This window comes from Piliocolobus tephrosceles, chromosome 9 (genome assembly GCF_002776525.5).
Source record: "Piliocolobus tephrosceles isolate RC106 chromosome 9, ASM277652v3, whole genome shotgun sequence".
Lineage (NCBI taxonomy): Eukaryota > Metazoa > Chordata > Mammalia > Primates > Cercopithecidae > Piliocolobus > Piliocolobus tephrosceles.
The window spans coordinates 76,382,290-76,405,104 of record NC_045442.1 but is presented as its reverse complement, the minus strand read 5'-3'; the positions used below and the strand labels follow the sequence as shown (position 1 = coordinate 76,405,104).

General features: G+C 51.3%; 1 protein-coding gene across 9 annotated transcripts in view; it reads right to left on the bottom strand.

The window, feature by feature from the left end:
• The window catches only part of TSPAN14 (tetraspanin 14), a 65,553-nt gene extending 44,960 nt beyond the window's left edge, over positions 1-20,593 (bottom strand). Inside the window, exons 1-2 of one of the 9 annotated variants that reach the window (XM_023204800.2) lie at positions 20,475-20,573; positions 2,517-2,556 (exon numbers count right to left, since the gene is read on the bottom strand). In XM_023204800.2, the coding sequence (XP_023060568.1) occupies positions 2,517-2,556 (40 nt within the window). In that variant the 5' untranslated portion in view covers positions 20,475-20,573. Of the gene's footprint in view, positions 1-1,305; positions 1,330-2,516; positions 2,557-5,704; positions 5,726-15,345; positions 15,547-15,941; positions 15,962-17,084; positions 17,105-19,424; positions 19,446-20,474 lie in introns of those variants that run through there. The other 8 variants (XM_023204796.2, XM_023204797.2, XM_026455765.1 and 5 more) reach the window with 8 other exon arrangements.
• Between the last annotated feature and the right edge of the window lie 2,222 nt (positions 20,594-22,815).

The window sequence follows — 22,815 nt, the reverse complement described above, 5'->3', positions numbered from 1 at the left end:
TATAAATAAAAGGTCATGAGGGAGGAAGAGGGGAGAGAAGCCCCAAAGGAAGGAAGCCGGATGACACAACAGTGGAGAAAAGTGAACTGAGTGTTAGGAAAGCCAGGCCCAAACCATGTGGCCTGACCCTGCACAGAGGCACTGCGAGTTCCCCAGGCTTCCCTGGAGTGACGTCCCTGGAGTGTCTGCCCCTCCTATGGGATAATCACATGCCTCACAACCCTCCAACACTACACTGCTGACGGTTCCAGAGATCTGCATCTTTCCACACAAGCACCAGGCACAAATACCAGACAGAGCATGGACCAAGGGGCCCCACCTGGAATCCCTAAGCCTTCACCCACGCAGACACTCAGGAGCTTTCCTAAACTCCTCCTGCTCCAATACCTCCCCTCCCCTCCCCTCCCCTTCACTTCCCTCCCTTCCCCTCCTGAGGGCACAGGTCAGTTCCTCATGACCTCACAGGGAAGGTCTGAAGGTCTCTTACCCAGCTCTCTACCTCTAACCCCACCCCTCCTCTTGCCCCTCTTTTTCCTAAGGACCCAACTGACAATGACAACACCTACCACCCATATCCTGAGCTACACCCCATGCCCCCAAATTATCCTTGCTATCCCCTTCCCTCTCATTCTCTGAAGCCAATCCTTCAACACCACTTGGCCTTTGAGGCTCCCAGAACTGGCCTCTGACCTGATCACAGGCCCATCCCAGGGAAGGGCAGCCACATCCCCCAAGGAAGGTGGAGTTCCTGCTGCACCTCCAGTAGCACCTGGGGCCTGGACATTCCTACCATCTGAGAAGGAGGTCTCTAGAGCCCACTAGGTGCTGGGGAATATTCACAGGCCAAAGGAACAGGCAGGCCCAGGGAGAGAAGCCTAGGAGGAGGCAGGCGAATATGAAAGGGAATGGGCCCCAGTAGGAAAGAGAATCACTAAGGCAGGCCAGGGCAGGCTGCTCAGCTGCCCACAGGAATCTCACCCTCTGAGGGTGGAAGGAGGGGCTTGGCTCTCTCTGACTCACCCCTTAGAGCCAGAACTGTCCATGTACTTCCCTGATCCATTCCCTCATTAACCCAAACACCACACCCAGGGGCCACCAGAAACACTGCAAAATCAGACACCGTGGCATGTGAACCTATGGATTATATCAAAAGAGAAAAAAAAAGTAATTAAAAAAAAAATCACCATGGTGGCAGCAACCACTCACTGGGGTGAAGAAGTTTGACTCTTTACTGTGGGCACTACACAGCTGCACAATGTCGGGGGGGCTGGATCCCCTACTTTATCACAGGGTGACAAACACTACCTTGGCACAGTGTGGTGAAGGTGGGCCCCCGGCTTCCAAGGTCATCAAGCCCCTGACCGCCAGCTCTGGACGGCCTCCACGCGGAGGCGCAGGAGAGGCTGGGCCCCAGCCCTGAGCTCCACTGGGCTCTCCAATGGGCCTGAGGGTCTCAGTGCCTGGCATCCTGTAAAATCCCTGATATTAGCGACTGAAGCACTATGAATTTCCACCACCAAAACCCCACAACCCAAAACCTGCTGAGTTTCAGGACACCGAGGGGCCTCCTCATTAACCTGGTGAGAGGAGGCCTCTGTCTACCTCAGTGCTGTCACCAGGAAAGCAGCAGAGTGGGTGGATGTGGGTCAGGGGAGGCCTCAGCAGGAAAAGCACTGGGCCTGGAATGGAGGTCACCTAGTCCGGTGACTTCCAAGCTTACTATTTTTATTATTTTTTAAGCTACAGGAGGCTTTGTTCAAAGAAACTCTGACCCAGAAACCCAACATAGAGGCAGGCAGAGCAGGACACTTTTATCTTCAGGTGGCTGGGGAAAGGGAGACTTCACAAGGTACACACTAAAAACCACGGGCCTGATGCGGCTGATGCCACGCTCCACAGGACAGCAGAATGGCTCAAGGAGCTGCCTCCAGAATCCTATGGCGACTAGTTCAACAGAACGGTAATAGGCCTGGAAATGCATGTTTTGAAGAGCTGTCATTCACAGCGGTTTGAAAAAGCCCCCACTGGCCAAATCTGGAACAATCTGAGTGGCAAAATAAACAATAATAACAATGGATTTTAACTCATTGAATAAAATAAGAATTCATGAGCCCATTCTAATACACACACAGAGATAAACAAACAGGAGAGAAGGAAAAGTTCTGTGTAGCACAATGATATACATAGCTACAGCAGTTCCGTATAGTTAAATGATAAATGTAGGAGGAATCATGGAATTAAATCATCGCATTCAACACCCATGACAGAAACAACCGACTATGCCAAGAATCTGCAACGGGTCCTAAAACCAGTGATGAGTTTGATGTGAAATAGCATACTATATTTGCATAGTCTCAAAGTATCTCCCCACAGGACACTCAAAAAAGAACAAAACAGTAAGCTAGAGGAGAGAAACCCAGCAGACATCACCATAAGCAAGTGATCATTGTTAGTATCACCGGTAATGACTCAGACCCACATCATGTGCCTCCCAAGGGGATGTACCCAGGACTCACCATTTCTCCAGTATTTCTGATGAAACTGCAAATCTTGCATCTAACCATGAGGAAACAACAAACAAACTTAAATTAAGGGAGATTCTACAAAATAACTGGCGTCAAGTAACTCAAACACAGAGTTTGTGGTCCTTCTTAAAAAAAAAAAAAAAAAGCAAAAAACACATTCAGGCCTTGGGCCCCACTGGAGATTTTCACTTTTACGTTTTCGAGACAGGGTTTCACTCTGTGACCCAGGCTGGAGTGCAGTGGCACCGTCATGGCTCACTGCAGCCTTGACCTCCTGGGTTCAAGTGATCTTCCCGCCTCATTGCACACCTGCAGTCCCTGCTACATAGGGAGATGGGGTCTCCCTATGTTGCCCAGGCTGGTCTCAAACTCCTGCTTAAGCCATCCTACTGCCTCGGGCTCTCAAAGTGCTGGGACCACAGGCATGAGCAACCACGCCCAGCACCCATTAGAGATTTTCAGAATGATTCATCAGGCAGCTCATTTAACTGCACCAGTAGCCTCAGGGCAACACCTGCCCACCTAGGTGAGGCAGGGCCTGGTCACCCACACCTGCCAACCACCCTACCCCCACTTCTCAAATGGCTGGGCAAAAGGAGGCCTGGCACCTTGGCTTCCAAGTTGATGTCCCCACCTACTTCCCTCTGCCATTGAAGGTGAAGCTGCCCACTCACGGGAGGATGCCAGGCCAAGGCAGGCTTGGTGCACGTGCCCTATACCCTGATCATCATGACAGGCCTGTTTCTGAAAATCTAAGTCTACAAGAAATGTCTATACACAGCATCCTTTTACATGCCCCTGGTAAGAGGACATCAGAGCCTCTTCCTCACCCAGTTGCAAACAAATGTGGAGAGTCTGGGCCCAATCTACACTAGTATTCCCAATGTGAACAAGAACCCACGCCAAGGTGCTGTGCCTCCAGACTTCAGGACTGGGCTGGGCCCTGTGGCCTCCCTAGATCAGCAAGGTTGAAGCAACCCACCTAGCAATCCATCAGTGCACAGGCTCGCTTGCCAAGCCCATGGGGTGAAAAGGCTTTTGCTGTGGGAGACGAGCACCTGAAGACTTGTTTCTACATGTTCAGGGCACTGCTGCATGCAAGACACCCAGAATGAGGCCGTGGAGACCAACTCCAACTCAGAGTGGGACCTGTGCCTGACTCAGGGGACTCAGAATATGACTCCCTTCACTAAATGCAGTCAAATAGGTGCTGGAGGGCAGAGAGGAGGAGGTGGTGGTGGTGGTGGCAAGCTGGTCAGGAAATGCTCCCTAGAGCAGCTGTTTTAAATGTGTACTAGATGAGGGCAGCACATTCAGAAGCTCCCCAGTTTGGGATCGAGCTGTGCCTGAAGATAGGGAGGAACACACTACAAGCCAACCTGGCAGCAGGCAACTCTCTCACCCCGAGACTGACCCTCCAATGAAGATGATTAACAGAGCCTTCAGTGTATCCCCAGCTCCAGGCTGGGACCTGCATGACGATACCAAGACAAAACCAGCATGGTCATCCTTGCAGGGCTGACACCATCAGGGAGGGAGCCACTCCAGAACACCACATTTTCCAAATGATGAGTGGCCCGTTCCTGGGAGAAATAAACTTTGCTCCAATAACTGGGTCTTTAAAGGCTGGCTGTTATAGGAGCTGTTCCAGTAGGCTGCAGGGATTTGACCTACATGCCTAATGTAGATTTGAAGTGTTCTCTTTGTACAGGTCACAAAGACACTATATAAGAGAGTTTAGAATTATATTTACTCCTCATTCTCTATGTTTCCATGCCTGAAAGGCATACAGATTATGGCTGTAAGATGCTTAAAAATCTTTGTATACAAAATTGCACAGTCAGCTAGAATATACTGTCAGTCTTCCATATATCCACAGGTTCCACATCCACAGATTCAAGTAACCAGGATCAAAAATACTCAGGAAAGGCTGGGCACAGCGGTTCACACCTGTAATCCCACCACTTTGGGAGGCCGAGGTGAGTGGATCACCTGAGGTCAGAAGTTCAACACCAACCTGACCAATATGGTGAAACCCCGTCTCTAATAAAAACAGAAAAATTAGCTGGGCCTGGTGGCACACGCCTATAGTCTCAGCTACGCAGGAAGCTGAGACAAGAGAATTGCTTGAATCTGGAAGGCGGAGGTTGCAGTGAGCTGAGAATGCGCCATTGCTCACCAGCCTGGGCAACAGAGCAAGACTCTGTCTCAAAAAGAAAAAAAAAAAAGTACAAATGCTTTAAATTATATAATACTTACATTGCATTTACACTGTATGAGTTATTATAAGTAATCTAGAGATGATTTAAAGTATATGGGAGGAAGTACATAGGTTATATGCAAATACTACTAAGTGCGGGGGCTAAAACCAATCTCCCTTGGAGACAGGACACCAAGGGACAACCGTACTGTGTTTTCAGACAAAAACCCCACCTCAAAGGATGGCAAACTGGTAAATTTCTGAGTCTAGGATGGGACACTTTCCAGCCCACCCCAGGCCTGCCTCCCCCAGTCCGGGGGAAAAAGATTTACAGAGCTAAAACAAAACAAACAAACACAAATCCTTTCCAAAGAAGCCATGAAAAGTGAAGCCCAGTGGGGAAAAATAAAACTAAGTGTGCCTTGTGAATGTCAAAAGAGAGGAGGAAGCGGGGGCAGAATTTTTTAAACTGCAAATCAATGGTGAGAAACTACTGGAAAAGGCTGAGAGGAAATCAAGAGTCAGGAGAAAGCAGATCATCCCCTAAAACAGAGCTAGAAAGGCAGGGGGTCCCTTGGGTAGCTGAGCAGGAGAGTCAGGGTCTCATTCCCAGGGACGCAAGCTCTTCCCCACAAAGCCCTAACCTTCGCCAGAATGCAGGGGTTGTGCAGGCAGTACAGTGAAATCAGGACAGCCACCTCAAACTGTTTTCTGCTGCAAAACTACTATAAAATACAAATTTACAGTCCCTCTTCTGGACTATTTATTTATCTTCAACATACACCAAAACATCTTTATAGAAAATGCTTTGTGTTTCTTCCAAAAGCAAACAACATTTACGACCTGATTCTGATCCTGTTCTCCAGCTGGAACAGGGTGGGGCAAGTGGCACCAGATGGCCAGGGAGGCTTAGGGCTGCCCTTTCACCCAGGAGGGCTCCAGTTATCCCCCACCCCCACCCCCATGCCCGAAAGATAACCTCGACAGCAGGGCTGTGGGCCAAGGGGGCTTTCTCGATCTAGCTCCATTCACAAGACATCGCCAGCACCGAGGAATAACTGCTGTACGCTGCACACCCAGAGGGGAAGGACTGCAGAGCCAAGGCTGGTGAACCTGTTTAAAGTCAGCAACTTTCAGGAAAGCAAGCGGGTAAAGACTGCAAAACCACGAAACAGACTAACAAAGCAAAGGCGCAAGCATGACAGTGCGGCTGGCTGAGGCTATGCTTCTCAAACATGAAAGTGCATTCAGGCCAGGCACGGTGGCTTGGGCCTGTAATCCCAGCATTTTGGCAGATTGCTTGAATCCAGGAGGTCAAGGTTGTAGCGAGCCTTAATTGTACCACTGAGTGCAGAGTCAGACCCTATCTCACAAAAAATAAAAAATAAAAATTTAAAAAGCATTCGAATCACTTGGGTCACCTTGTTAACAATGCAAATTCTGATTCAGCTGATCTGGATGGAGGCCCCCAAGGTTCTATAGCTCAGTAAGCTCCCAGGTGATGCCCACCCTGCCTATCAGCAGGTCTGTGGATGGCACTTTGAATAGTAAGGATGTAGCACTGACACACAGAAGGAAAACCACCATTCAAGCAAGTCATGGGAAGAAAGCCACCCATCTTTATTGTGCTTGATTTGCGAGGATGCAATCAGCTTCCCTGGAGGAATGCTTTAATTTTGGGATTTGTTCAGGATTTTGGTGCATCCCACTGGATTCTCACAGATTATTTTTATTCCCATTTCTCAGCTGTAAAAGCTACTCTAACCAAATGATAGAGACCTGCCTCTCCCAAGACTACCGCCCTCCTATGTCGTGCCCAGCAGAAACACAGCCTACAGCAGTAGTGACACAGGCTGTACCCTGAAGACAATGGGAGGAAGTCAGACGGGCAGCAGGCACAGGGGGGCCTGGCACGCAGTGCTGGTTAGGGCTGGCGGGCCCAGAGGATGGAGGCTGGGCCAGGAAAGGCAGATAAAGGGCCAGAAACACAGCCTGAAAGGTTACCAGGAAAAGAACATTTTGTCTCCTAGAACCTGTTAACAAAATAGAGGCAAAATTTAAACCGAGTCTCCACCCCCAAAGAGGCATGGGGATATTGTTTTCGTTTTTACTTTTAACAAGTTTGTTTTTACATTTAAGAGCTTGGCCTCACTTTGGCAAGAGGTAAAATTAAAAGCTTTACTTCCCTCTCCCTGGATTCCACTTCACAAGAGAGGGGCTACACTAATAAACAAAAGTAATGTGCCATTTCCAAGAAAAGCCAAGGCAAGGTCCAAGGTAAGACTACTCATCAGTGAGCTCCAGGGGCCACACTCAGCATCTGAGAACTGGGAGTGTGTGTTTGGGCTCCGGGTGGATCGGTTTCCATTTGAAAACTACGGGCATCTTTTGAGGTGATCATCACCACCGATCAAGAACCTGAGGAAGAAACGCCCAGGAAAAGAGGGGCCCTTTGTTCATTCCATCTGATAACATTTTCTTCCAAAGGATCCTGAGTTGGCAAGAGAGATTCCAGGTTGTGACCAACCATTTTGGAGTTAGATTCACAGAACTCCAAGGGTTACAGCTAAAATGTTCCCGGAGTTCCTCTAAGCAACACTTCCATTTTCCAGTCAGAATCTGCACCCCAGGAAGTGACCCGCCAAGGTCACCCAGTAAGCCAAAATTCAAACCCCAGCTTCTACATTCATGTGTTTTTCCCAGAAAGAATATACTGAGCTGCCTCAATTGTGACTTTCCCAGTCTTGTTTGGGTCCAACAACCTGTAAACTAAAAATAAAATTCTAAGCCCCATAACCAACTAAACAGACCGTCTTGGCCACGAGGACCCCAGAGAAACCTGAAAAACGGCCCTTGGCCACGACGAGAAGGGAGGTTGGAAAGGCCTCATTACATACCTCCTCCATTTCGGGATTTAGACACAACAACTGACCATCATTAATATTAAAATAGAGATCATTAAGAAACAAGACTCTTTGTGACAATAAGATATCGAAATATAAAGAGGATCAAAGGCCATGCCAGACAAGGGTTAAGTCACTCACCCCACTGCTGTAACCCAGTGTATTGGTTAATGGACTTCCTTATTTACCAGTCCTTTCTGCTGACTCTTAAGTTTTTGGACAAAGTTTTACTCCTTTAACTAATTGCAAACTAAAGAATCTCTGAACGCACCTATGACCTGTAAGCCCGTTTCACGATATCCCACCTTTCTGGGCTTAACCAATGCATATCTTCCATGTACTGACTTATGCCTTTGCCTGTAACTTTTGCCTCCTTAAAATGTATAAAACAAAACTGTAATCCGACAGCCTCAGGCACCCTTTCCCTGGACCTCTTGAGACTACTGTGCTTTTCCCGGGCCACAGACACTCACTGGATTGGAATAAACCTCTTCAAAATATTTTAGAGACTTTGGTTTTTCTGTTAACATACCCCACCCCCTCAAGTGGCATCTGTGTTTCAACGCCTTTCACGGTGAGCACCAGCTCTTTTTGCTTTGAGTCCTGTAGGTGCTACAACATTTGCTAAAATAAGGGCTGGGTGCTGTGACTCACACCTATAATCCTAGTGCTTCGGGAGTCTGAGGTGGACAGCTTGAACCCAGATGATGAGTTCGAGAACAGCCAAGGCAACATAGCAAGAGCCTGTCTCTATGAAAAATTTTTAAAAATTAGTCGCGCATGGTGGTACATGCCTGTGGTCTCAGCTACTGGGAAAGTTGAGGCAGGAAAATCACTTGAGCCTGGGAGGCCGGGACTACACTAAACCATACTCATGCCACTGCACTCCAGCCTGGGCAACAGAGCAAGATTCCATGTCAAAAAATAAAATAAAATGAGGACACTCCAAGGTGCAACCCTATCTGGGGCTGAGGCTTGCTTCCTGATTTGTAAGACTTGGCTGATAAGAGAATCAAGTAAGACAGCCAGGATGGGTTTTGAAAGGGTGAGATAAAACGCTAAACACATGAAAACTAGTGGGAGTTATGAGTTCTATACAAAACAACTCTATTTCAAAGGCAGGTGCCTTACAGATTCTGGCTGTGGTTTAGAAAGGAGACAGTATGGGTTGGGGCGGGCACACCTCAGATAGAGAAGTCAGACAGTGGGTGAGAGTGGACTTCACCCCGCCTGCAACCCCACACAGAGCTAAAATTGTACCCTCAGAGAGAATGCTCATTTTGCCCACCAATAGTGGTCAGGGAGAGAAAGGAGAGATTCAGATATGAAGGAGCAGGGGACAGTTCCCCTCAGTTAGAGAAAAGTCCTCACAACCATAGAGACCAAAATAAAAAATATTCTCAACCAATCCTGCCTCTATTTTCAACAAGGACCAGGAGATTAAGAAGGAGCATCCTTTGTGCCTCGGAGTGGCTTTTTTTGCCGAAGACCTGGAGGCTAACTCGCTCTCTCTTTAGTGTGCACCCTCGGTGGCCCAAAACAGGTGAGACCTCTCTCTTCCCACTGTAGGTGTCACTATCTTTGTGATCCAGTAAGAGGGGAGACTCTGTGCTTCTCTCAGCATGGCTGGGAGATAGGGTACAGCCAGAGGAATCAGGGGTGCAGTCAGGGGGCTGCCATGCCTTTGGCTCAGTGGGCAGATTCATGTCACAAGGGTTTCCACTCCGCCGGTGCTGTGTGCTGGCTGTCTGCTGCCCGCTGCCAGCCTGAGATTCAAGAGCCCGGAGATGGCAGAACAAAGGAAAATGGCTGTGGCTCCTGCAGCGGGGGTGGCTGCAGGCTGAGCTGCCAGCACACAGGCTTTTCAGCAGCTGAGTGCTCGCGTGAGGAACAGGGGACACTGGGCTGAGCACTGAGGCACAAAGAAAGTGGGGGGCCTGGGAGACTAACAGCAACCCAGGCACGTGCCTGGCCCCCACCCAAGGGCACAGCTGGGCCAGGAAGACTGGGCAGAACTCACTCCCCAAAGCAGTGGGCAGGTGGCCGACAAGCCTGGCACCGGCCACTCCTGCTCCTTGCCCAGCTGCTCAGAACTCTTACCTAGAGGTGTTCCAGGCAAGCACAGGGACCTGAGAAGGGCGAAGGGGGATCTTGACAGAGGGAGAAACTAGAATCTGAGAACACATCATGGGCCTTGGAGTGGCTCAAGGCTCTCTGCAAACGGACCTCTATTAAGCATAATGGGCTCCTGCTACCAGCAACAATAGCTGCACTGACCACTCCCTCTCCCCCTTGCCTCCTTTTCTAGTCCCCTCCCACCCCACCCCCCAAAAAAAACCTACAATGGGAAGCAGCAGGAACCAGGGCAGAGCCCCTGAATAGCTCCACTGTGAGGCCCCAGGTCAGGTCCCGCCTCCTCAACCCCACAGGTCAGCCCGCACTGCCACCAGGCCACAATAGAAACCTCTGTGCTACCAAGGACCCACGCCCAGACAACCAGCTGCACATGGGAAGCTCCGGCGTTCTCACGGGGACTACATGTAACTGCAATGGTGAGAAGTTCTCTGACTAGAAGGGTGGGAGAGCCATGGCAGGGACACAGATCTCAAACCCACCAAGTCAGGGTCTATTTAGGAGGACTGTCTGCCAGCCAGCCCTAAAATCTCCCTGCTTCCCACCCTGCCCTGGCATGGGGCAGTGAGAGCCACATAGGGAAACAACCAGAGAGCTCCCAACACGGAGTGGGCGCCTCCAACATGCCCTCACGACTGTTCCTCCTTCCCCACTCATCCCAGGAAGAACCATACCCCGTTTCTGTTCTGAAAGGAAGCTCCTGCTCAAAACACAAAACCCATCTATTATTTTCACCAGGTGCCCTTTACACAGGCTTTTAAAATCACAGGGTGGCAATCAGGCCCAACGTGGCCTGAACAGGGAGGTCTGCAGAGCAACGAAAGGCCAAGGGAGACCACAGCAGGAGGCCGATCCTCACACCAACCCCTGACACTGCGGGAAAATCTGTTCCTCTAAAAGCTGACGCCAGCTCCAGCTTGTTGCAACCAACGCTCCCCCTTTGCACCCTACACAGGTCCTGCAAAGTCCTGAGGCCACTGGAACCCACTATGAGAAGCCTGCTCCCCCACTACACCCCAGCTCGCTCTGGCTGACTCCTCACACTTTTGGGGGTACAGGCAGCATGACCCACAGGGCCAGCCAAGGGCTATAAATATGGAGCTCATGGAGACAGGCTGGCCTGAACTGAACCAAAGACGGACCTGGGTGGGAACCAACACGCTGGCACCCCTCATGCCTTCCCAGTAGTTTCTCCAGTTCTTGTCTCTGTAGAAGGCCAAGATCCCTCCAAAATAAAACTTCGTAAACTTTCATTCCCCCTTTCGGAAGCAAAGCCGCATGTTTCTTTTCCTTTTACACACCTAATGCAGTAACTCTGCATCTAGTCATTTCCACTACAGACCTAGAGCATGCATGAGACACTCCTGCAGCTTAGCCTATAGAAACAAAATAGTGAAAGAAACCTCAAAATCCATCAATAGGGGGCTGGTAAAGTGAGTCATCATTCACTGTACAGCAGAATCATGCACTGCTGTTAAAAAGAATGGACTAAACTATGTGTGCTAAAATGGAACAATCCTGGAATAAATTTTTAGAGTAAAAATCAGGAAGTGCAAAACAGCGTAATTAGTTTACCACTGGGGTAATAAACAAGAGAGGAATACAGACACGCTTGACTAGGCACTGAACATCTGGTGACAGGGGCCTCAGAGGAGTAGAACTGAAGGGGTCAGGGATAGAAATAGGAGTTTTCACTGTGTATCTTTGTTATGTGTTTTTCATCATGTATACATTTTTGTAAATAAAAATGTTAAACCTAAATTAATATTTAAAACACCTAAAGTTTGTGGCTAGACACACAATTTTACCTGTAGCTGTCTGCAGGCAGCTTCTGGTGTTTCCCTAGAACAAGGCAGAGTTAACAGGGAGGGGAAAGGAATCAAGGGGAAGGAGGGGGTCAGGCAGTAGCAGCCTCAGGAATAAAGACTTACCAACTCACTTAAAGACTCCACCCCAAGTCCCGAAATAGAAAGTTTTCCTAAGAAGAGCAAGAGCAGATTCTGACAAAGGCACAAAAGAAACCAGATCATCTGCTGCCAAGCCCACTTCGTGATAAAACTGTAAGACCCTAAGGTCCAGGCAATGTACGCCATGCAGGAGAGGGGGCTGAAACCCAGGCATCCCCGGCCTCCACAGGGACCCTTCTCTGAGCCCTCCCCACTCATCAGTGGAGCTCGAGGTCCTAGTGCTATGAACAACATCCCAGTTTCAGCAACTAAAGAAAGCTATTTCAACAGATTTCTAGGCCTGGCCCAATTCCAAGGACAGGCTAAAAACAGTTTCTCCAAAATCCCAGCTCAAAACCCCATTCCCTAACCACTAAACTCCATGTACCTTCCAGGAAACGGAAGCTGCAAAATGGAGCTGTGAGATGCACTTGTAGATTTATTCCTCACTAAAGGGATACATATATGTTGTTTAAAAGCTTCCTTTAACTGACGTGTCAATAAATACTCTGCACTCAGAAGCACTGATATACTTCCTCCAAGTGATTTTTCCCCCTAAGGAACAATACAAAAACCATTCCAGCCTTTCCTGCTGCTGAGGGGAATGACACAATGACCATTAGAACCTGGACAGGCCAGACCATTTGAGTGAGAGATGTGGATGGCAGGGAGTGGTTCACAACAGAACTCTATCTATGTAGAATAACTCCCCCACCTCACCCCACCCCATCACATCACATCCCATCACATCCCATCCCACCCCACTGCCACCCCCTAGGCCACCAGAGCAGACAGAAATAAACACCTCCTAATGACCTCAAGCTCAAAGACTGCCCAGACCACAGGGAAAGAAGGCCAGAGAAGGGGAATGGGTATATTTGGTTCCCCTTACAGAATAAGATGCTTTCTGAAGACTGCTAAATATGTTCAACAAGTAGCCCCTGAATTAAGAAGCACAAATGAAGTGCCCAGGAGTCTGACACCAGCCTAGGCAACACAGCAAGATCCAATCTCTACAAAACAATTTTAAAAATTAGCTGGGTGTGGTACTGCATGCCTGTGGTCCCTGCTACTCAGGAGGCTGAGGCGAGAGGATCACTTGAGCCAGGAAGGTGGAAGCTGCAGTTGTGATAGGGCACTGCACTCCAGCCTGGGCAACAGAGTGAGATCCTGTCTCAAGAAAAAAAAAGGCACAAACGAGATCTCACAACAGTGAGAATCACACTGGCACTTGAAGCCCTCATATCTCATTCTGCTCCTCTCTGTGGCTCAGTGTAAGCCCTCAGCAGGTCTTGCCTGTAATCGTACAATCCTCTGTGAAACCAAGACCAGCCCCTCTGTCTTTCTGCAGGAGTGAGCAGAGCCCACCCCAGGCACTCATCCTCAACACACCAAATCCTGGCACCTGCCTTTGCCACCTCATTGATCATGCCATGGAGGGGAGTGTCAGGGCTACCCTACGCCAGAGGAGCCCTCAACTAAACCTGCCCACCCCACCCCATCCTGGGCACATGCCACTTGCTCCTCTTTGCTTACACACTTAGCATCCCAGAGCCCTTGGGAATGAATCCCCCACCACTACCACCAACTCTGATTTTGGCATGCCCCCCTCAAAAACCTATCCGCGTTTATCACTTGTATTTTACAGGAAGCTACTAGAGTAACAAAACACAATGACTGTGGCAGGCAGGATGGCTGCAGAGAGCAGGGTTCAGTCACCACCACTGTTCTGCTGCAAGGGTGGAAGCTGGCCACAAAGCCTCTGGGAAGGAGGGAAGGCCCCAGCCACAGCTGACAGGTTTTCCTTATTACAGCAAGAGCCTGGTTCCTGAAAAGCTGACTGTTGAGACAAGATCAGCCTCAAGAAAAGGAGGCAGGCCAAACAGGGTCACCTGTGCAGGGGAGGCTGGAGGGAGCCGGCCCTCAAGAGAGGCAGAGTCTGATCAAGCAGAGAGGAGGGCCAGAGAGAAAAGGAGGAGCCTCACTCATGAAGAAGGAACAAGGTAGGCTGGATGCAGGGACCTGAAGGCCTCAGACAGAAGGAAGCTGGTGAAGCTCCCAGGAGCTCTGGCTAGAAGGCCCCAGGAGTGTGCAGTCCAGGCAAGAGGAAGAGATCCCTCACAGCACCTCCCTCTGCCCAGCTCAAACAAATGGGACAGTCAATCCCCAGGCTGATGGAGGCGGGAGAGAGAACCACAAAGTTGTCAGACTGGTTTGTCCAGGACAGGGAGAACAGGAAACACAAATTGCAGCAAGAGCTCAGTTTCAGGGGCAAAAAAAAAAGAGTAGTCCAGAATAATGTGGCTGTGGTCTGACAGCCAACAGATTTGGCAATAGAAGGCTAGCGGGGGATAGCTGTTACAAGCAGCAAAATTGGTGGGTTGTAGGGAAATGAGGACCCAGGTCCATGCGATTTCCTGGGTGCAGAGGGGAAATCCAGCAGGCCAAGAGTAAGGGAGCCAAGGGACAAGGGGCCAGCAGATGCTGAAAAGGACCAAGGTTTCTGGAAAAAAAGAGAGTGACACAAGAAGGAACACCTACAAGGAGAGAAATCTGTCCCCTATTCTTGCACTGGCCCAAGCTGAGGACCACTCACACCTGTCTCCTGAGGGACAGGCCAGTGCAAGAATGGACAGGACACTGCCAGCCACGGGATACTGACAGAGATTCTGTCCCTGACCAAACTTCATTTCTCTGAGCCCTCTGCTCACCTGGTCCTGACCTAGGGCTCCTAGCTCCATTCTCTCAGAGCCTAGTTTTAGCAAAAATCCTGTTAACCAGAATCCCCCACCCTCAATATCTAATCACCCTGGATATCTGATCGTATTTCTCATCCTCTGCTATCTCCCAGGTAAAACCTGATCACCCTGGCCTGCCTGCAACAAGAATTCAGTTAGCTAAGTTTAGTAAAAATTTCCCTACCCTTAGAAATGTTCAGGAGGCCCCACGCTCCGCTCCTTGGCTGTAAGTTCCCACTTTTCTTTGTCGTATTTGAAGTTGGCCCACTCTCTCTCCCCTACTGCAAAATTCCATTGCCATAATCCTTACATCTACTGCAAGTCGTAAATACAGACTACCTTACCAGTTTAACAAGCGTCAGAATAAGTTTTTCTTTAACCAGCTCCCTAAGTCTTCCTGGACCCATTGCTCCCACCCCTCACTCAGGGTGTGTAAACTACTTGGTCTGGGGCTGTGGCTGACCTCCCCTACCAAGCCCCAGAAAAAGATCCTGTCTGCCTGGCCCAGGGACACAGGAGAGGACCCTGAGCACAGCTGGCGGACACCTAGATTGGGGACAGACACATTCCTACTGCTGGGAGTCCCACAGCATCCCCAGGATCACCACTCAGACCTTGGGGTACAAACAAAAGAGATTCGGGAGAGACACATTTCCTTCCACTGCTCTGGGGCCTCTCTCCTGGATGTTACAGCTACGAACTCCTCTCAAGGCCGTGGAGTGTATAGGAGCACAGGCCCCAACAGCTGGGACGCATAGTCAGGCAGGAAAAACCCAGAGAAGATTCACTAACCCCTTGTTCCGGCCCCTCCCCAAACCTTATCCATGCAGGACAGCCCAACTCCAGCTCTCCCAAATGCCAGGAAACCACAAAGACTCTGAGGCAGCACCAGGAGCTCACCTCTTACCAGAATCCCAGAAGCCACTTTAGAGACAACTGCCCCAGCTCTCAGGCTCCCAGCTCAGGCCAGCACAGCCTAAGGAGGGAGGAGCCAGTTCCTCCAGCTATCTAGCTGAAGGGCACAGGCTCTAGGCCTTCTCCCTGGCTGCTCAGTTGGGAGGCAGAACAGACCGCAAGGGGTGAAGAGTTTCAATCCCAGCCTGCCCAGGCCCACTTAAGCTCTGGTCTCCAGGCCTGGCCTGCTGCCTCCTAAAAGAAAACCACAGCCCCACCCAACCCTACCCAACCCCACCAAGCCCAAGAGTGGAGGAAGTGGGGTTTCCAGAATCAGCTGCTGGTGAGCACTTGCTGAGTGCCACCAGAGATGGCAGGTGTCTCACACCAGTGTCAGGCCTAACTCAGGGGCTTTGGATCTTGTTTCTCAGTGTACTCATGCTTCACTGCAAGCCGGTGAGACAGGAAAGGCAGCCTTGATTCTTCTCACTTTACAGATGAGAAAATTAGACAGCTTTTTTTTTTCCAGGAAGAAAAAAAAAAAAAAGACTTGTGTAGGTCACTCAACTAGAAAGTAGATGCAACTTGAAAGCTTGCCTCACCACTGTTCACTCTGCAAGCTGGACAGGGTTATTCATCTTCACATCTCCACGTTTAATCGGCAGAGGCACTGGACACTGCCTCCCTGCCACGGCCTGCGCTCTCACTTGCCCTGTCTAAACCAAAAGCATACGCAGTTAAGGGAGAAAATGGATGTGAAGATGCTATGAATAACCTCCCTGATTCACAGTTAAGAGAGGACACTGCTATAATGGAAGATAAGCAAACTGAAATGCAGGCATTCACCTAGACCAAGGGCTATCAAAACTTCATTCTACGCAGCAACCTGGGTACTCTGATGGCCTGCCAAGAGTGGGACCACTGCTGGAGACCACCACCACCTCTCACTCCACTAGTAGAAAAACGGAGGCCCTGGAAAAGGTGGAAATATGCCTCACTAAGGAGAGTGAGTTAATCATGAGGCGGAAGAACCTGAGGCCTTACCACCTCCAACAGTGTCTGCTAGCCCCGAGGGAAATCACCAGAGACCAAGCAGGTGACCAGGCACAAAATCAAGGGCCACAGTGTGAATGACTCCTTAAAATCCTGCTAAGGTGGCCTAAGGGGGAAAACGCAACTAACAGAGGGTTGCTACTCCCTTCTACAGACCAGGGATCTAGCCCCACACTCAATCCCATCCCCAATGGGAGTCCACCTTCAGTCACCTCACCACCACTGCTTTCCATACCCCTACGGCTGTAAGCTCAATCCCTGAGTCCCACAAACGTGCGGAGGACCAGGCCTGCCTGGTTAGCACTACCTGCTTCTGCTTCTAGGAAAGGTGGCTGCCCCTACAGGCCACATCCAGGGAGGGGATGGAACATGCAAAATGTCCAAGGACTGACAAGGCAGGACAGGGACAGGCAGCAGGAGCCTAATCCCCTTCCCATAGGCATCTTAAAGGCCACCAGGACTCAGTGGCAGGAAACAGGGATCATCATGCTCTCTGTCCCTCTGTCCAAGCCATCAGGAGTGTTCCCACTAATCACTATGGGTCCCCCCAGTGAGGACAACATAAAGAAGATAAATGAATATGCAGTGTGAACAAGAAATAAACTTCTGTTGCTTTAAGCCTTTGAGACTTGGGGATTGCTGTTACCACAGCAAACCGTGATCTATCCAGACAGACACAGGCAGTGACTCACCAATCTTCTGCATATGGCAGTGTTGGTCTTCCCATTCCCTGGCCTGAGGGAGACAGAAGCTACATCACCAATCAGCAGGGGTTCCGGGGTACCTGCTATGTGCCCAGGCTGTGCTGGACAGATGAGATGTGTTCAGAGGCAGGGACACAAGGGCACCTTCACTGAAAATACTCATTAGTTCCACTGTGGGCCAGGCTTGTTCAGTATATGAATCTATTTTAATCACCTCTGAGAGGAACGTATTGTCTAAATTAGAAATGAGAAAACCTGGCCAGGCATGGTGGCTCACGCCTGTAATCCCAGCACTTTGGGAGGCCGAGGGAGGCGGATTACTTGAGGTCAGGAGTTCAAGATCAGCCTGGCCAACATGGTGAAACCCCATCTCTACTAAAAATACAAAAATTAGCTGGGTGTGGTGGCACACACCTGTAGTCCCAGCTACTTGGGAGGCTGAGGCAGGAGAGAATCACTTGAACCCAGAAGGCGGAGGTTGCAGTGAGCCGAGATCACACAACTGCACTCCAGCCTGGCCGATAGAGTGAGACTCCATGTCAAAAAAAAAAGAAATAAATGAGAAAAGCCAGCTCATATTGAGACCTCAGCAAGTTACTCTGTGACCTCTCGGGACCACAGTTTCCTCATCTGTAAAATGGAGCTGTTGACATCATAGTTGTTTTGTTTTTTCTTTCTTTTTTTTTTTTTTTTTTTTGAGATGGAGTTTCGCTCTTATTGCCCAGACTGGAGTGCAATGGCGCAATCTTGGCTCAGTGCAACCTCCACCTCCCAGATTCAAGCAATTCTGCTGCCTCAGCCTCCCAAGTAGCTGGGATTACAGGCATGTGCCACCAAGCCCAGCTAATTTTGTATGTTTCATAGAGACAGGGTTTCACCATGTTGGTCAGGCTGGTCTCGAACTCCTCATCTCAGGTGATCCACCCCCCGAGGCCTCCCAAAGTGCTGGGATTACAGGCATGAGTCATTGCACCCGGCCATCACAGTTGTTTTCAAGGATTAAATGAGTTATTACAAGTCAAGCTTCTAGGGTGTAAGTCTCAGTAAACTCACTATTAGTATCACTATGAAACCTTCCACATAACTGCTATAATCTTGTCCTTCACTAGATTTTAAACCAGCAAAGTTTTCCCAGGCCTGGCACAATGCCACTTTACAGGCACTGCCAAAAGGAATTCTACCTCAGTTGAAGTTAAATGGGTCAAATTCCTGAGCACATGGTGGCCTAGAGTGTGGCCTCAGGAAATAGTTCCAGAACCCAGGGAACTTCACTGCCACCACAACCTTCAGGGCAGGGCCGTCTCCTCTCCCACTTCATCCTGTCACTTCCCACATGGGAAGGACCCTCACCAGTCCTCAGAGACTAGCACAGCTGCCCAGCTGGTGAAGGGGGACACTTCCCTGGGCAGCCAACCATTCTGCAGCTCCATGCCCTTTCTTCCTGGGGCAGCCACAAACCTTCAGAAGCACCCATGGACTCAAACCCTCATCTCCCTGAATGATCCTGCTGTGCTGAGATCAAGCCCAGATCAATAAACACTACTGAGCGCCTATGCCACGTCCAGCCTGGGTTCTAAGACCACACCAAGTTTACAGCTGGTGAGGGACTTTCCAGACTTGGAATAGTGCCTGCAACAATGCCTCGAACCCCACAGAAATCTCAACCATGCTTTGTTAAGTAAACTGAGGATGACATTAGGTGGTCCAAGCAGTGGAGTTCAGAGATGCGGGGATGGACATACCCAGAAAGTCTCCAACTGAAGTTGGGGTGCAACACAATGAGAAGGAAAGGGAAAACACAATCTGGTGGCCCTGGGTTTCCAGGGCCTGTCACTATAACGTTAGGGATCGGGGTGGGATGGGATCAAACTGCATGTGGTGGCTCACACCTGTAATCCCTGTGCTTTGGGAGGCTGAGGTGGGGGGATCTCTTGAGCCCAGCAATTTAAGGCTACGATCACACCGGCAGCTAAGGGGACAGAAAGGCATACAGGGCCATGATGGTGGAGTATGGGCTTCATTTTGGGGGTGCCAGGACTCAGGAAGATCCCTGGAAGGAGGGCCGACCCCATCAACCACTTGGCTGGCTTAAATGTGGCAAGGACATAGGACTGCTCCGATAGCCTGTCCCCTGGTTTCCCTTCACAAATTGAGAAGGGTAGCCAGAGCACTCAGCAGGCACTAACTGCTTCTAGACTTCAAGGTCAAGGGGCGAGGGGAAGGCTACTTTTGAGGATTTGACAGGCCACTCTCTCAGTAGCCCAAGAACAACCCCCTCTCGGAAGGGAGGAAGATCCCCTGGAGAGCAGACCACTGCCAGGAGCATACCTGCAGAGGTTCCAATACTATGCTCTGCACTGCCGCTCAAGACCGCCTGACCTCCTGGATAGCCGCGCCAGGACACCCAAGGAGTGTGTGTGACACCGCCGCACTCACCACCGCTCCGCGCCCAGCACCAGGACAGTACCTGGGCCCACAATTTCGCCCGACTCCCCCTAGCACAGACCGCTTCTCGCCGGAGATCAACCTTAAATCCCCAACACAAGTGCTCCAGCGGTCCGAGGGCCAAAGTCTCTCCACACACCCTCACACAGGCACTTCCTACCCACCCGCACCCCACCCCCTGGGGGTGGAGGAGAAGCAGCAGCGGCCGGAGACCAGCACACTCCGCAGCCACAAACCTCACTCTACCAGAACTCCGGCTAGGTCAAGGGGTCAGGCTTTGCTCCCAAACACAACTCCACATGACTAACGCGGAGAAGCTGGGTCACCGCCTACTCAAACTCCGGCCGCCCCAAACCCAAGCCGGGCAGAGTGGGACGCATGGCGGCGTGGGAGACTGACCACAACCACGGCGGGGCAGGGGAAAAGGGTGGCCCGCCCCGGCCTACGCCCACCCCCACCCCGGACCCGAGCTCCGGAGGGCCGAGGGTGGGTGGCTGAGCCGAAAGGGGCGCCCATCCCAGAGCTCGCTGCTGGGGACGAGAAGCAGAGCTCCGAGCGGCAGCAGCCGTCCAGACTTCCCGTCGCCCTCACCCCGCCCGGCCCGGGCGCGCACTCGCCGGGGTGCGCGGATGGGGCGAGGGGTACCGAACCCGGAATGCCGGCCCCGGGACCGCCGCGGCTCCCGTCCGCCGGACTCCGGAGTTCGGCTCAGCCGGGTCCCGGCCAGGCCTCCAACCTCTAGAGAGCGATCCTGGCAGACAAAGCCAGCACCGCCCGTGGGGCCGCTCCCGGGCAGGCGGGGAGGGAGGCTGAGGGGCCAAGCAGGGACCTGGGGAGCAGCCCTCGCCTCCGGAGGACGCTCGGGGAAGTCGGCCTCAGACAAAGAAGGGGGCAGGTCCCGACGCCCCAGCCGAGTCTCCACGCTCTACTCACCCGCGCGCGGCGGCGGCAGCGGCGGCGCGGCCCGGCTCGGCCGAGGAAGTTAGAGCAAGTTCGGCGGCGCGGGGCGGGAGGGCGCGACTCGGGCCGTCCGAGCGGCGGGGGCGGGGCGCAGAGGGGCGGGGCCGGAGGCGCGGCGCCTGCCGGCTGCCTAGGAAGGGGCGCTGCTTCCCTGCACCGCCCGGTGCGGCCCCGCGCGCCTGGGCCCGCCTTTGCCCCGCCCCGCCCCCGCCGGCTCGCCCCTCCCCCACCACGCCCCGCCTCCCAGCCCGCGCGGCACCGGAGACCGCGAGGCCGGGTCGCCGGCCCGCCCCTTTGTCCCGCTCTGGGCGGTGCCGGAGGCTCGGGGCGGCCAGGTTCCGCGCCCTCGCTGTAGATGTGCGGCGCAGGCCGGGCCTGGCCCGGGGCCGGGCACTTGTGGCCGCCGGGAGCTCTCTGAGCCGTTGCGCTGCGCAGACGCCGCTCTGGCCTTGTCAGAGCCGAACCTGGGAGAAGCACGAGCTGTGGGAGGCGGCGTCTCGAGGGATACACGGGATGACCGTGGAGAGCGGGCGAAGGATTAGGAAAATGGCTGTGGTGGAGATAAGAGGCGTTCCTGCCCGGCTTTGGAGCCTGGGGGCGGGGGTAGTCTTCAAAAGATGGAAGGGGAAATGGTTTTTATTTCTTTGTAAACCGAGAAGTAAGGACACGCTCCTTCTGGCCTTGGTGCTAAAAATACCAAGCTTTCTTTGGATCGTGGCTGAGATTTGTTCCTCACCTTTACGCTAAAGAGATGGCTGGGACGATTCTTGTAGGGTAGAGGGATTTCCAGGGACAGCTAGGAGTGGCTCCCCAGCCTCAGCCTCCCTAACTGTAGAATGACGCATGCCACACTCTATTTCTTAAACTTATTCGGTGGCTGAGGGCCGAGTGGTCTGCTCTGTTGGGTAACACCAAACAGGGATCTATTAAAACTGGGCTAAGACTGGTTGCCACATGCCAGTACAAGCAACCAACTGGTTAATTCCAATAGAAGGAGGAAATCTTGAAATGGAGACTGTTCAATCCATTCCCAGGTTTGTTTGGGTTTTTTGTTTTTTGAGCAAAGGTATCGTTTTATCACCCAGGTTGGAGTGCAGTGGCATGGCCGTGGCTCACTGCAGCCTCGACCTCCCGCCTCAGCTTCCCAAGTAGCTGGGAGCACAGGTGCAGGCCACCACGTCTAGCTAATACTTTTATTTTTTTGTAGAGATGAGATCTTGCTATGTTGCCAGTGATGGTCTCAAATTCCTGGCTCAAGCAATCCTTCCACCTCTGCCTCCCAGAGTGCTGGAATTACAGTCATGAGCCACTGTGCCTGGCTAATTTTGTTTATTTAATTAAGGGGGATGCAACCTGTCTGTAACACCCCAGGCAGCTCAGGAACCTCCCTGGGAACCTGTCCATTCATTCAGCAGATAGTGAGCGCTTGATTGAGTGCCTGATATATGCCAGGCCCTGTGTGCATGGTGGGATACTTCAGTGAACAAGACAGCTGAGGCCTTTTGCCGGATAAAGTTAATTTTTAGTGGAGAAGACAAATACATAATCACAAGTTGAAGTAAAAGGCTGGGACAAAAACAAGGGGCTAGAATAGAGAATAAAAGCTACCTAAGATGAAGCATTCAGGAAAAGTGAGGAGGTGATGCTGAATTTGAAGTCAAGAGTGAGGAGTTAGCCTTGGGAAAAGTTGGGCAGAGACATTCCTCGCTGAGAGCAGTAGGTGCCTTTTCAGGGTAAGTTCTGCATGGGTCAAGGAGCCGAAAGAAAATCAGTGTAGCTGTAGCTGAAGTTTCAAGCCTAGGGGAAGAGGCCCAGGATGGAGTGGGAAGGTGGGCGGGGGCCAGAGCATGCAGGGCCTGTGGGCTGTGTCAAAGAATGGAGACTTTGTTGAGCCTTGGAAGGGTTTTATGCAGAAGACTAACATGTTCTGATTTAAGGCTGTGTGTGGGTGTCAGGCAAAAATAAAAGCAGGGAGCCAATTAGGCTTGCCACAATCCAGGCCAAAGATGATGGTGGTTTGAACCAAAGTGGTGGTCATGCTAAGATGAGTAGTTGAGAGTTGCTATTTTGGACTTAACAGGACACATTGATAGGAAGGACATGGGGGCAGGAAATGGAGAAACCAAAGATAACTCAAGTTTCTGGCTGGAGTAAGTAGGTGGACAGTGCTTCATTTATTGGATCAAGAAGCAGCAACCACATCTCAGGGAGTTACATCAGGAATTCTGTTCAAGCCACATGGAGCTTAAGATGCCTGTTAGAGATCCAGTGGAGTTATCTCATCACTAGGAGCTCAGAAGAGAGGCCAGGGCTG